Raw genomic sequence first — 15,178 nt, 5'->3', positions numbered from 1 at the left:
AGTCGGTCCAGGCTTCTCATCATCACGACCACGGAGTTGGAAAACAACCTAGATCCCTGGACCGACACTCGGCTTAGCCTCTCAGCAAGCCACTGAGAGCCTGAGCTGGCCACTCCCGCCCCCTCCACAGCTTAGTGCTCCAGTGAGCAGATTGATGCAGGAATCCTGTGAATCCACTGCTAGTGCCCGCATTGCACCTGACTCGCAGGCAGTTCAAACTGCCATATGCGAACCGCTGGGAGTGTCAATACAAAATTAATGTCGCCCCCAGATCGGTTTGCATATCACGCTGTTAGTGATTTTCTGTGATATTGTGTGTTTGTGTACTCAGCCTGGTGTGTGGGAGGGGCTGAGGTCTTTGAGAAGGTTAAGGCCAGAAACAGAGGACCCATCTCAACCATTGACTCCTTCAGCGGTAGCTCTACACATACTCTTGACATTCACAGCCATACATTACACACTCCTGACATCCACGCTTTGTACATGACATACTTCTGGTCCCCTCACTCTGTACATAGGCTCAAGTTTTAAACCCTTCCCACTGGGTACAGTTTTACCACACCCACGATTCTCCATGGTGTGCTACGCATACCCCTCATTATCCTCCTCTGGGTGCCCAAGGAGAAAACACTGTCAGGTAGGCTGCACAGAGCCCCATGGTGATCCTGCTTGTTCATGTGAAATCTGTGTAAAAGGCCATTTCTTGCACATTGGAGAGATATCTTCTCACTTCCTATTGCATTTACTGGTCAAGAAGTGAACAAAAGACAAACAGATGGCAAATAAACTGACAGCAGTTTAAACCCCAAAGTTTTGGTTTTAGGTAACCATTAATTCTTATTGCGGTATTAAACTCAAAATCAAATGTAGCCAGATGCTGGGCTACAACAACAGGGAGGAAATATTGATCTTTATTTGCCTCTCTCCCTCTACTGTAATATTAATGTTATGTTGCACCATCCTCCTCCAGCCAGCAGAGGAAGAGCTAAAACCAAACAAACCCATAGACTTCTATGCAAAGTGCTGAGATTGCTGGGAGTTGTAGTTTTGGGCCTATTTTGCGATTCGGCACTGCGTGACTTTAACGGACAATTGCACGGTCGTGCGATGCTGTAGCCAAATGAAATTGACGTCATTTTTTTCCCACAAACAGAGCTTTCTTTTTGGTGGTATTTGATCACCTGTGCGATTTTTTGATCATGCGCTATAAACAAAAAAAGAGCAACAATTTTGCAAAAATAACAATATTTCTCACATTTTTTTTATATGAAATTCCCCCCCAAAAAAAGTGTAAAAATCAAATTTTTTTAACATTTTAGGCCAATTTGTTTTCTGCTACATATGTTTGGTAAAAAAAATCGCAAAAAGCGTATTTTGATTGGTTTGCGCAAAAGTTATTGCGTTTACTTACTAAGGGAAAGATTTTTGTCATTTTTATTGTTTTTTTTTTTAACGAGTAATGGCGGCGATCTGCGATTTTTTTTGGCGGGACTGCGACATTGCGGCGGACAGATCGGACCCTTGACTGACATTTTTGACACTTAGGGGTACCAGTGACATTACTGCAGTAATCAGTGCTATACATATGCACTGTTACTGTAAAAATGACACTGGCAGGGAAGGGGTTAATTTTATTTGAGAAGGAGGGGTTAAGTGTGTCCCTAGGGGCGTGCTTCTTACTGTGATTGGATGTGGCTTTACATGTAAAAGCAGAGATACATAGCAGGACTGTATGATCTCTGGTGTTACACAGGGGAGAAAGACAGGCGGCTTTGTTTACATTAGTAATGGACGATCGCGAGTGACCGGCGGACATCAGGTCCGCCGGTCACTCGTGCGGGGGGTCCGTGAGCGAGCGGGAGCTAGAGCCTCATAGGCTAGCGACGTAGACCTACGTCACTTTGCCTGTGAGGGGCTGACTGCCGATGTAAATCGTCTTTAGGCAGTCGGCAAGTGGTTAAGGTGAATTGTACAAACAAAATGATTGGTTAAACCCACAAATGCTTTTTTTTACCATTACTTTTCTTTTATATTGGCTTTTGGAATTTATAAATGCAGAAATTTAGAAATTGGATGAAAGGTTTACCACTGGGAAACATTTTTTGATAGATAAGTAGAGCATTTTATATACAACTATAAAGAGATCAAACCAAAATGAGGGACAAAAGAGGAAGAAAGAGGGACAGAGGGACTTTGTTCCAAGTCAGGAACAGCCCCTAGAAAACAGGGACAATTGGGAGCTATGCATTCACCCATTGCTAACACTGCTAGCAGGGACTGAGCCACTAACAGGAGGACACATAAGCGTACCTAATTCATACCGCACCCATAATGCACTCTATACCACACTTATTTTAACCCTAGACTGCACCTACACCAACCCTATACCACATTATACCGAACCTTTACTAAATTTGAACCACATCTACCTTGCACCTATGCCAAGACTATACCATATCTATACTGTACCTATATTGCATGCGGGTTAACTGGGACTGTCAAAGATGCTCTTAAAGGCCCCTAACAATATCTAGCAGAAGAACGTCTCAAAGGACTGCCCCTCCCATAATAATTATTCTGCAAGCCTCCTTTGTTACCCTGCCCATTTTACTACTATTCTCCTTTTCTTTTGGACAGTGCATCCTCAGTCTGTTTAGGACTAGCATTGCTGTCGTAAATGTGCTCTGCAGTATAGTTCCAGCACTTGGTAGATTAAACTTTACTACTGTTCCCTACTGCACTTGAGGTGGGTGGCTGGCTGGCTGGCACCCTGTGGTGGGTGGGTGGCTGGCTGGCATCCTGTGGTAGGTGGGTGGGTGGCTGGCTGGTACAGTGCCTGTGGCTGGCTGGTACAGGACCTGTGGGTGGCTGGCTGTCTGGCACCCTGTCTGTTGGTGGCTGGCTGGCTGGCACCCTGTGGTGGGTGGATGGCTGTCTGGCACCCTGTGGTGGGTGGCTGGCTGGCTGGCACCCTGTGGTGGGTGGCTGGCTGGCACAGGGGCTGTGGGTGGCTGGCTGGTACAGGGCCTATGGGTGGCTGGCTGGCTGATACAGTGCCTGTGGCTGGCTGGTACAGGGCCTGTGGGTGGCTGGCTGGTACACAGCCTGTGGGTGGGTGGCTGGCTGGCTAGCTGGTACTGTGCCTGTGGCTAGCTGGTACAAGGCCTGTGGATGTGGGTGGTTGGTTGGCACCGGGCTGCTGTGGGTGGGTGTATGGCTGTGATACACTCCCGCTAGACTAGTCCTGACTCCAGATGAGGCTGTCCAAGGCAAGGGAGGCGGCCTAACAAGGCAGAATGATGTCACAAAAATATCGGAAATATCGTTCAGTCCCGGGGCCGATACCGATATATCGGGGAAAGTGCATATCGGCCACGCCGATGATTGGTCTATCCCTAGTACCAAGTATTACTTTCAGTGATTTCCTGTGATATTGTATGTCTGTACACTCAACCTAAAGTATCAGGTGGGCTGAGGTGCTTGAGAAGGTCGAAACAAAGAACATGGCAAAGAACCACCATATCCAGTGGCCTCTACGGGGGTAGCGTTATGCAAGCATTTTTTATATTGCTGCTTACCAATTCTTGTGGAGGTGGTAACTGCTTTAGTTTTTTTTTTTTTATGCTTACATGCCAGTAAGTCTGTTGTTTTTCAACAAAACAAGCTGTCCTATAGATGTAGCACTTAAATGGTTGAGACAAACCATTTACCATTGACAGGAGTGTTTACAATAATCATAATCATAATTTATTTATGTGTAGCACTGCCCCCTAGAGGACTGCTGGATATAACACTTTCTGGATTCTACTAGGTTACCTGTAGCAACTGTTTGCAGAAACTTGTCACTTTAAAGCAGAGTTCCAGCCTCAAAATCGAAAAAATAGAAAAAATCTATTTTGGGCCATCCGCTTGCTGAGGGTCACCTGAAAAAGAAATGGATGCTCCCGAATTTTTTTTTTTTGTTTACTTACCTTGTTTTTGAAGAAAATATACTCACCTTCCTTCCACTTCCTCCCTATGCGGCCGCGGTCTGCGCCGTCACTTATGGCTTGCGATGACTCCTGGGAGCTGAACGTCATCGCTCCCAGGAGTCAATGCGCCTGCACCGGCCCCGCTTGTCACTTCCGGTGCAGGTGCGGCATTCCCTGCTAAACAGCTTCTGGGCATGCCCAGAAGCTGTGCAGGGATGCCGCGCCTACACCGGAAGTGATGAGCGAGGCCGGTGCAGGGCATTCTGGTACTCCAACCTCACCGAAGAGGAGGCAGAAGAGGACGTGCTGGGTTTAGCTGCCCACACCTGAGATGGCAGCGCTGGAGAAGAAATTTTAAAGGTAAGTATTTCTTCTAAAAGGTAAGTGCAACCCGGGAAAGTACAGAGGGTATCCTTTGTGGAATGCACTAGCCCTGACTGTCCCGGGGGTATTTTTATCTAAAATTCACCCCTGAGGCCGGAACTCCGCTTTAAGTTCTTGGCTCAGTCAAAGATCAGTCGAGGGGTTGTTGTTTCTGTGATTTTATTTAGAACTGGGATGGGAGAAGGGATGAGTGGGGTACTCCAACTGTTAACTATTCACAATGCTGAGGACATCTAACTTGAGAGTGCGGCAAGGCTGCTGCTTCATCCTGCCACTTGAATGAAGATAAGGTAAGTATTGCTATGATACTTTCTTCAGGGTACTTCCCTAGTACCCTCTTTCTCTCTGTGTTAGCTGACACCCGTCCACTGACTCTACACTCCGGAGTGGTCCCCTTCCTGGGCAGACCCCAGGCAAGTTCCTCTGTACTCATGGACACTGTTTTTCCAGATTCACTATCGCCCCAACTCCTGCAGTCAGCTTCTCCTGGACCTCTGGGTTCAGCCTCACATGCACTGGCTCACCAGGCCAACTGCCTGTGACCATCACCACCTGTTGCAGAAGAGGAGGCAGCCGCCACCCTCCTTCTGGGACCTGGCTTCCCCCCCAAAGACCTCTGCCTCATGTGCCCCTGGCTTTTTATAACCTGTCCCATAATGCACCACGTGTCTGTGCCAACCCATTGGGCCAGTTACAAAAGCCTGTGTATCATTGGCCAGGTTTCCTCCAGCACCCAACGTGCCCATTGGAGCTGCTGGGGACACTCCCTGAGACCAAATGAATATGCACTGGACACACTGAGCAGGCATAACTATCAATCTTGCTCCCTGATAAGCAGAGAGCATATAAGTTTTGCCTGTTGCTCTGCTGATAAGCAGACAGATCCAAAAACTACTCTGCCTACCTAGCACCTAACTAGGAGGGTGCTACATATGTAAAACGCAAAAGGAACAAAATTGTTACTGTAACTGCTTATAAAAGTGTTAGCTGTAGTTTGGCTTCAATTTGTTAGTGTACAATACTTTCTCAGGTATACAGTAGGCATATATTGGGAATATGAATTGTTGGGGTAAATAACACTTTAAATCTGGTTTAACATCTAACAATCCCTTCAACACAGAATGCTGCTGTTCAAAGGTATCTCTGTGTTTCCTTTATCTAGAGCAGTGATGGCAAACCTCGGCTCCCCAGATGTTTTGGAACTACATTTCCCATGATGCTCAACTACACTGCAGAGTGCATGAGCGCCATTGGAAATGTAGTTCCAAAACATCTGGGGCGTCAAGGTTCGCCATCACTGATCTAGAGTGAAGGCATTATAATACAGGAGATGTGTTACTGACCAGATCACCAGGTGAAAACAGGGGAATGGGGAAGAAAAAGCCTAAAAAAAGAAAACGAATGAAGCTACTGCATCTAATGGTTGGTAAGCTGCAAAATATTCAAATTTTGGTTTTTGGTTCAATACTGCTTTAACCCAATTTGTCCTGAGAATCATTTGGCAATCCATACAGTCTCTGCAGCAAAATCTTACAGCACCACTTGCACAGATGGGCTGATGTGTTGCACAATATCTGTACGCTTTTTTTTTTTTAGAAAAGGTGCAGATTAAAGTATTCAAGAAAACTATTTCTTTTAAAATTAAAACCAGATATTCATGCAGACAACTGGTTCGCATGGATCTATCACTGAAATAATTCAGGCTGCCAGCTATTTTGCAACTCCTGGGATTAGCCTGTTATCCTTGGTAGGTTGTTTTCAAAGATAAATAAAAGTAAAAAAAAAAAAAAAAAGTGGTTATAATAAACATCACCATACAAGGCCTGCAATAAAAGGTATCTGTACTGCATCTTGACTCATATGGACATACAACTGTGTTCGTTGAGATACGTACATTTTGCGCCACCGCTGCTGAATATACCCTAATGATGTTCATATCTCCCCTTGCAAAAGCAATTAATGCCGCCAGAATGATCCAAGCCTTCCATCATTCAGAATGACTGAAGGGTGAAGTCATGCCACGCCTGCTCCACTGCCACATGACTGATATATTGTAAACATCAACAGCATGCATTTAGTGGAGCAGCAAGCGTGGTAGCAGAATGACCTCGGCCTTCAGTCCTCAGAATGACTGAAAGTAGAGGTCATTCTACACTTGGGCAGCAGCTGCCTACCCATTGTTGATGTTTACATGTCAACCCTGAATTCACTAGGTTGCATAGGGTTCTTTTACGCTTGTAAGTGGGTGCAGCGTAATGCTGTGGCAATAACAAACACAGTCTGGGCACAATGCAAAGAACTTGTATTGAAGTAAAGCAAAAACAGTTCACAACAAGCCGGTGGGAAAAGGCCCAAAGAGGAGCACTAACGAATTCCAACAGCGTGTAGTGAAGAAGGTTTCACCTGAACTTAGAGCGCCTGTTAGGAGGGGCAGAATGTGGCCTGGCCGTTTCGTGCCAAAATGGGAAGATGTCCAGAGAAGTTGTGAACCCTATACTTTCCCTCCTCTACCGGATTCTTTCTCTGCCACTAGTACTGTCCATAAAACACAAGTAACACTACCAATTTGCAAATGCATGCCAAAACGTGGGAGCAAGGACTTAAAAAGACACTGCTGACCCAAGATGGCCACAAAGGGTCACTTGGACACAGTGCAGTCAACTAAAACGCTGGCTCCAGGAAACAGGAAAGCACAGAGAATCCAAGTTTCCCCTGACTTCCTCTCCAAAATGTAATGCTGCTCCGGTTGAGCGCCACCTACAATGGAGGAAGAAGCCTGCGCCTGTCTATATGCTGTATGCATGTAATCGTTAGCACAAATATTTACATAAAAACATGTAACATGGTTTCAAAATCGTACCATAAATGCTAATTTTTCTAATTTTGATTCATGTAGTTGAACACTATGGACCAAAATGGTGTGAATGGGCCCATAGTATACAATACCTCTGTATTCAGACCTTTATACGTTTTTATACTTTTTCTAGAGGCCTACCAAATTGGCAATCATTTTGTCACTAAAGATAATGAAGTAACATTTTTTTTCAGGACAGACAAGCCTTTTTTGGAAATATTTTCTTCAAAATTTTTTTTTAATCTTGTGCCAGTTATCTCAAACCGGTGTTTCTCAAACTTTTTTCAGTCAAGACACCCTTTAAAATTATGGACAATCTCGAGGCACGCTCCAAAATTATGGACAGTCTTGAGGCGCCCCATTCTAAAATGTAGAAACTAATTGAGAGCTGATGTGTTTTTAAAGTTTATATTGAGAAGCTCAGTTGAGGGGGTATAGATTAATATATCTAGTTAAGGGTGCATTCATCCCAGAATTATGAAACAAGAATAACCTGTGAGGTAAGTCCCAACCAAGGACCTCCTCCAAGGAAAGAACGGAGGAATGGGATGTTTCTGATGCTAAATGTAAATCATACAAACGTATGGTCAATGGTGATAGTAAAGCAGGAGATGTAGATGGATTAAAAAGATTTATCCTTTATTAACATATATAAATCAAGTAAATAAAATATACAGAGTGTGAAGACATGTAGACATTCCTCAAGATGCCTAATAAAAACCAAGAAACAAATCAGGTTCCAAATATGCCATACATACACATGTACTAAAGAACTGAATGTAGGACCGGAGATCCCTACGCGTTTCGACTAAATAGTCTTCCTCAGGGGGAGAAGTAGTCCAAAGTTCCTCAGAACATATATCTATATATGTAGTACAGAAAAAGTTTTACTTTAGTTATTGGCATTAGATATATAGAAATGTACATAAGGAGACATTGTATGTTATACACTTACATCTAGATGTGCGTAACTTGAATCAAAGAGTTTACACATGTGGCAAATACTGTAGATCTCCCAACTCAAGGCCCTCCAATGGGGGGAGCAAATCCCGACCCAGAAACCACAAGGGGCAGGAGCACTGAAAGAGCCGGAGCTGAACCTGATGGAGACACGATGGGATGGGAGGAAGGGGTGGGGAGAAGAAGAAAAAAAGGGGGGAAAAAAGGGGAAGAAAAAGAAGGAAAAAAAGAGAAAAAAAGAGAAAGAGAGAAAAAAAGAAAGAAAATATTTTCTTTCTTTTTTTCTTCTTTTTCTTCCCCTTTTTCCCCCCTTTTTTTCTTCTTCTCCCCACCCCTTCCTCCCATCCCATCGTGTCTCCATCAGGTTCAGCTCCAGCTCTTTCAGTGCTCCTGCCCCTTGTGGTTTCTGGGTCGGGATTTTCTCCCCCCATTGGAGGACCTTGAGTTGGGAGATCTACAGTAATTGCCACATGTGTAAACTCTTTGATTCAAGTTACGCACATCTAGATGTAAGTGTATAATATACAATGTCTCCTTATGTACATTTCTATATATCTAATGCCAATAACTAATGTAAATCTTTTTCTGTACTACATATATAGATATATGTTCTGAGGAACTTTGGACTACTTCTCCCCCTGAGGAAGACTATTTAGTCGAAACGCGTAGGGGTCTCCGGTCCTACATTCAGTTCCTTAGTACATGTGTATGTATGGCATATTTGGAACCTGATTTGTTTCTTGGTTTTTATTAGGCATCTTGAGGAATGTCTACATGTCTTCACACTCTGTATATTTTATTTACTTGATTTATATATGTTAATAAAGGATAAATCTTTTTAATCCATCTACATCTCCTGCTTTACTATCACCATTGACCATACGTTTGTATGATTTACATTTAGCATCAGAAACATCTCATTCCCCCGTTCTTTCCTTGGAGGAGGTCCTTGGTTGGGACTAACCTCACAGGTTATTCTTGTGTTTTTAAAGTGTTTCATTAATTTTTTTGAGCAGTGTATATATATATATATCCATACACACAGTATGTAAAGTGACATGAGGGTTGATTAGCTCAGTGGTAGGTGCGTTTTAGTGAGGCATGCCAGGCCAAACTTCAGTTTAAGGGCCCGGTAGCCCTCCTTAACAGGAAAAACAAAGTTCTTTACAAAGTTGCCCATGCAGGGTTCTTCCCCAATGAATATCAGCAAAAAATCAATGTTAGGCTACATGGCTTTGCTTTAACAGCACTGCAGCTATTAGAACTGGTCCCTCAGACCACGGCTATTCAATACACGCAGCTTAAGGCTCTTCAACGCACAAAGCTCCTTGTTAATGCACACAGCTAGCCTGGCTTACATCAGACTCTTAGGGTGAAGCCCTCTTGTCTCCTGATTAGGTCCTTCCTGACTCTAAAATGGAGCCCTGTCTCCAAAATGAGAGCCCATCTCCTTCTGGCTGGAGCCCTGAGCTATTCTCAGACGTGGCTTGTAATGACCCCGCACACGTGTTCACTCACACAGGCTGCAGGTGTCTCGCAAAATCTGGACACAAAATTAAGGGTTCCTTAACACCCAAGACATTTTAGAACCTTCAGACTCCAGGCCCTGATCCAGAATTGTAAAACCAAGAGAAAGCTCAGAACACAGCTTTCACCACTCAAAATGTATACACTGGAGCCTCTCAAAACGTAACTCTAAGAATATTCTTTCTTTTTTTCCAACCATTTTCCTGGTGACAGGGCCTCACACTGTCACTATATATATATATATATATATATATATATATATATATATATATATATATATATATATATATATATATATATGTAGCACTGCCCCCTAGAGGACTGCTGAGAATTACACCTTCTGGATTCCCTTGGGTTACCCTTAGCAACGGACAGCAGATAACAGCATTTAAAGTTCTTGGCTCAGTCAATAATCAATCCAGGGAATGTTGGTTTTTTGTGGCTTTATTGAGAACTTTGATAGGCGAAGGGATGAGTGGGATACTCCAACTATTAACTATTCACAATCTGAGGAACAGCGCTCACTGTAGAATGCAGCAAGGCCGCTTACACTAAATGAAGGTACTTTAAATGTTCCTGTGTGAATATTCTCTTCAGGGTTCTGAAACTGGAACCCCCTTTCTCTCAATGCCTCTGTGCTGACTCCCGTCCGCTGACCCTAGCTTCTGGAGTGGTCCCCTTCCTGGCAGACCCCCGGGCAAGTTCCTCTGTACTCACGGAGACTGTTTTTCCAGAGTCACGTTGCCTCCAAACTCAACTTGTCAGAATCCACTGGACCTCTGTGTTCAGCCACACCTTCAGGTTCACCAGGCCGACTGCCTTTGACCACCTTTCCCAGCTGCAGAAGGAGAGACAGCCGTACCCTCCTTCTGGGACTTGGCTTCCCACCAAAAGACCCCCTGCCTCATGTGCCCTTGACTTTCATAGCCTATCCCAGGATGCACCACTGTCTGTGGCAATCCACTGGGACAGCTACAAAAGCCTGTGTGTCATTGGCTGGGTTTCCTCCACTGTCCAACAGGCCTCCCTATTGGACACAGTGGGGACACTCTCTCAGACCAGATGAATCACACATGGACACATGCAATAGGCAAAACTAACAATCAGGCTCCCCTAATAAGCAGACAGAGCAAACTATATTTTATCTGCCTAGCACCTATCTCTACACACACACACACACACACATATATATATGTATATATATATATATATACACACACACACACACACACACACACACACACACACACACACACACACACACAGTATCTCACAAAAGTAAGTACACCCCTCACATTTTTGTAAATATTTTATTATATCTTTTCATGTGACAACACTGAAGAAATGACACTTTGCTACAATGTAAAGTAGTGAGTGTACAGCTTGTATAACTGTGTAAATTTGCTGTCCCATCAAAATAACTCAACACACAGCCATTTATATACAGTATATTCTGTGTGTTTAGCTGTTTACCTGGAGTTCCGTTTTAAGAAAGAAACTGGTTGCAATGGGCATGTGTATTAATTACTTTTGTTACATTGAGTAGTCTGAACTTTCGGCATAGAATGGCTTAAAATCTTTGTATGACTCATAAAACATTTTATAAAAGAAAATATTTAATTTCATGGTGACAAAGAACCTTGTACATAATCCAGACAATGAGAGTGCTCTTGCTGCGATTAGTACTGTACAGTCAGTATGTGTCACAGATGTTCTATAACCAGTGTGAGTGAGTCAAACCTATCTGCTAATCTTCTAAGCCCCAAGATGCAGGTAATACTAGTCATGTGGAACTGATATACCTCAAATTGGTTTCTCCGCCAGAGTTTTGCAGATACAGTATTGTTATAGCTATCCTTACTGCAGGAGAGCTATAGATCCATTCTGTGTTATGTGGTTTGAAAAAAACAAGGCGACATCACTTTCAGCTGTCACGTTAACCAAACGCAGCTTGTGCATTGCTTCAGATTTTAGAGAACCAAAGCGCAGAGCATTCTGGGCAGAGTCGTGCAAATAGCTCACCTGAGACACAGTTTAGCGCTGTCTGCATCTGTGGAAAAAAAAACTCACACACACACATTCGATTGGCTGGTTTTAATTAACAAATTAAATGGTGTTTAATAAGATGCTATTGAGCTGCGAACCTCTTGGGAAGTAGTCACAATAAGCGCCTGAGTAGAGAGAAGAATTTGAAAGAAATATGTTCACTATTTATTAATATTATTGTTTTTTTCTCACACACAGAGAGTAGAGCATATGAGCATAATTTATAGACAGAGACATTTTAATGCATATTTTACATTAAATAAAAATAGTGCCAGGATTTACATTATATTAAAAACATAAAGAAAATTCATGTAAACAGGAAATTAAATGGAACATGTATCCATACACTGACTTAAAGTGAAATACTTATGTAGCAAGGTTTCCAGGCCTGTGGCCTGATGTGGGCCTGCCATCAGTACCGGTACTCTCTCCAGCCCATGTGAGCCGTGACCCTCGGTGTGACAACTGAAGCAGCAAGTCTATTTCACTTCAACAGATGCAATTCAAAGTCAGCATTATATTTTTCAACAAAAGTTTTCCTTGGTCAGTTGTGGTAGCTAGGCGACCACACAAATTTTTCTTTGTCTTAGTCATTCCTGAACTCCTCCCACTTTGAAAAGGTACTGAAGAGTCTTACTTTAGATGTAGTACTCTGGATGAGGCACTTGAACATATTCTCCGTTCTCATTCTTGACCCGGATGGACCAAGCATGTCTCGAGCCATCCGGACAGCGGACCTCCACCCTATCAATATAAATGGGGTGCCCGTAAAACCACTGAGCCTTGACTTTAGTAAATTTTTCTTTCAATCCCTCCTCTGGGGAGTCCCTATATGACTTGGGGACAAAGAGATAATCCCAAATAAGCTCATCACACCACCAGTCCCTGAATTTCTCCACCAGCAGCATGACCTCCCTTGGAGCATAGGGGTAGTCATAACCATACTCCAGTGCAACCTTTTTTGCATCCAGCGCTGTATTCTAGATAACCTGGGAAGGGTCCTCTGGTTACCTCTTCCTGGTGGAGAAAATGGGGTGGGAACTCTCTGGATCATTTCCTCATAGGCAATGTTCTGATCTCGGGCCCTGGCAATGTTCCCTGGTGGGGTGAGGTCTGGGACCCTTGTGACATAGGCCTCAGAGAACCCCAATTTCTGAACCAGTTCTCCTCTTTCAATGGCCTCCTTGGCTTCCTGGTCAAAAGACACAACAACTCCAGGACCTGGGGAGCTACTGCCAGTCTCTGATCCCCATTCCCACTCTGTTTCCTCAATGGATCCCCAATCATATATATCTTCCTCCACGGACCCATATTTTGCGTAGAAAGATGGGGAATTCACCCAGATAGAGCACTTTTCACCTTCATTACTGGTGCTGGAAGAAGTCACTTGGGGAATTTCTGTCTGCACAGGCTGATAGGGGCGGATGCCGTAAGGCCCCTGACCGGCGGTACTTCTGGCCAGGTCCTTACTGTTTGGGTGAACACGGATCCCCTCCTCCCTATGGAGCTCTGCGAACTCCCTCCCTCCCCGCAGAGTGTGAGCCCATCCACTGCTGGAAAGGTCTCCATCTGCATCATTAGCCTGAATACCCCCCTCTCCCTGCACCACGTTGGAACTTGGACTTGTTCCCCGTCACCTCCTGAATGAGGCCTGTATCCCACATGACTGTAAGCTTCCTGGGACGGCCCTCGCTCTTCTCTGCTCTGAGCAGCAAATAACCACATTGCCCACATTGGACCCACACCTGCACCCTCAGAGTAACAGTAGCACACTGAGGACATACCACTCCCAGGAACTCCCGACCTCCTCCGGTGCACAGCGTGAGCCCGCCTTCCGGTACCATCCAGATACCGGTATCCCAAATTTGCGGGGGATCGGGCTGGTGGATCTGCTCTTGGCTCTGCTCTGCAGGGTTTTCACCCATGGTGGCAGCAATAGCAGGAACACCCTTCGCTCCTCTGGTGAACGACATGTCTCCTTCTTTCACGCCCGAAGGAGGGGATATTAATAGAGTCCCCTCTGCCTCTCCGGATCGGCCAGATGTTCCCGCTGTCTCCACCCTTTCGCCATGTTGGGAGATCACTCCTCCCCTTGGGCAGTCCTGCTCGTGGCGCGCTTTCCTGCGCGGTACTGTAACTCTTCCCCCGCCATGCTGCTGCGCTGCAAGCATTTCGGAAATAGTTGCAAAGCAGACTATATCACTTGCTAGACATACATCCGCCCACCTTAATTGCACTAGGGCCTCCACTGCGCTTTTCTTGCCTAAAGCCAGCCGCCCTCTCTTGCTCGGCAAGAGCAGCATCCCGCCACAGACTGCACGGTTGATACTTCTCTTCCTTGCCACACACGTGCAATTAACATCTTCCATACTGGCTCCGGGACTAGCTCCACTGCCCCCCTCGGCGTGGCCGACTACAATCCCCACAGTATGTGTGCACCAGCCATAAAGAATAAATGTCCCGCTGTCAAATGCACGGTCAACATTCTTCCACATACTGTAGCTTGTGCCACCACCCGGACCCTGGCACCTCTCTTCCCATGCCCCTGGCCTCCATTTTCACCGTCCACACTAGGACCTCCGGCGTCCACTTCTTTGTCCTTCCCTGGACTCTTGACGCCATTTTCACTGTCCACACTAGGACTCCTTGCTATCAGGCAGTTGCTGCATTCACGCATCCTGACACACTTGTCTCCTTCTTTCCACATTCCTGAAAGCAGAATACATCTCATAATCCATATAAAGAGTCTTGGTCACTTTACAGCCTTTCTTGGAGCATTTGCATTGCCACAAGCATCCCTCTCTGTGGGCCTCTAGCCTCAGTCCACTCTCCCTGCCTCCCGCAGTTGCAGTCTCACACTCGGCCTGATGCTGATGTAGCAGTTCCGGACACAAAAATTGTTTTTTGGACTTTTTTGGACTGGCCCAGTAGCTAATGGCAAAATCCCGGACGAGCCCCCAAATGTAGCAAGGTTTCCAGGCCTGTGGCCTGATGTGGGTCTGCCATTAGTACCGGTATCCTCTCCAGCCCATGTGATCTGAGTCCCTGGGTGTGACAACTGAAGCAACGACAACTCCGGCATCTTTGTTTGTGGTTTTATTATAAGTTAAAGGGGATGGGAGAAGGGAATGAGTGGGATACTCCTTTAGGCTAGAACGAATTACAATTGAGACTTTGATCCTCAAAATGCCCGTTGGTGCTTCCTTGACGCCAGCCAACGCTCACTAAGTACACACTGCAGCTTGATAGAAGTGCTGAATCCTCGACTGAAAGTCTAGAAGATCCAGGACTGTGAAACTGTAGAACTCCTGACACGGTTATGCTGTACAATTCACTGAATACTGTCCCCTGCTTTCGCCAGATTGAGGTAGTATGAAGTAGAACTCTGCAAATCTGTACTTGCAACTGACACACTCTATACAATTCAGGGCCCAGA

At 45.0% G+C, this 15,178-nt stretch overlaps 1 protein-coding gene across 1 annotated transcript in view; it reads right to left on the bottom strand.

The window, feature by feature from the left end:
* MXRA8 (matrix remodeling associated 8) overlaps positions 1-13,715 on the bottom strand; it is a gene marked incomplete at its 5' end in the record, with an annotated part of 75,198 nt that extends 61,483 nt beyond the window's left edge. The window contains 2 exons of the mRNA XM_082274660.1: positions 12,754-12,934; positions 13,584-13,715. Coding sequence (XP_082130786.1) covers positions 12,754-12,934; positions 13,584-13,715 — 313 coding nt within the window. The remainder of the gene's footprint in view (positions 1-12,753; positions 12,935-13,583) is intronic.
* Positions 13,716-15,178: the final 1,463 nt, after the last annotated feature.

This window comes from Pelophylax lessonae (assembly GCF_965119305.1).
Source record: "Pelophylax lessonae genome assembly, chromosome: 12".
NCBI classification, from domain to species: domain Eukaryota; kingdom Metazoa; phylum Chordata; class Amphibia; order Anura; family Ranidae; genus Pelophylax; species Pelophylax lessonae.
This window is presented reverse-complemented; position numbering and strand designations above follow the sequence as displayed.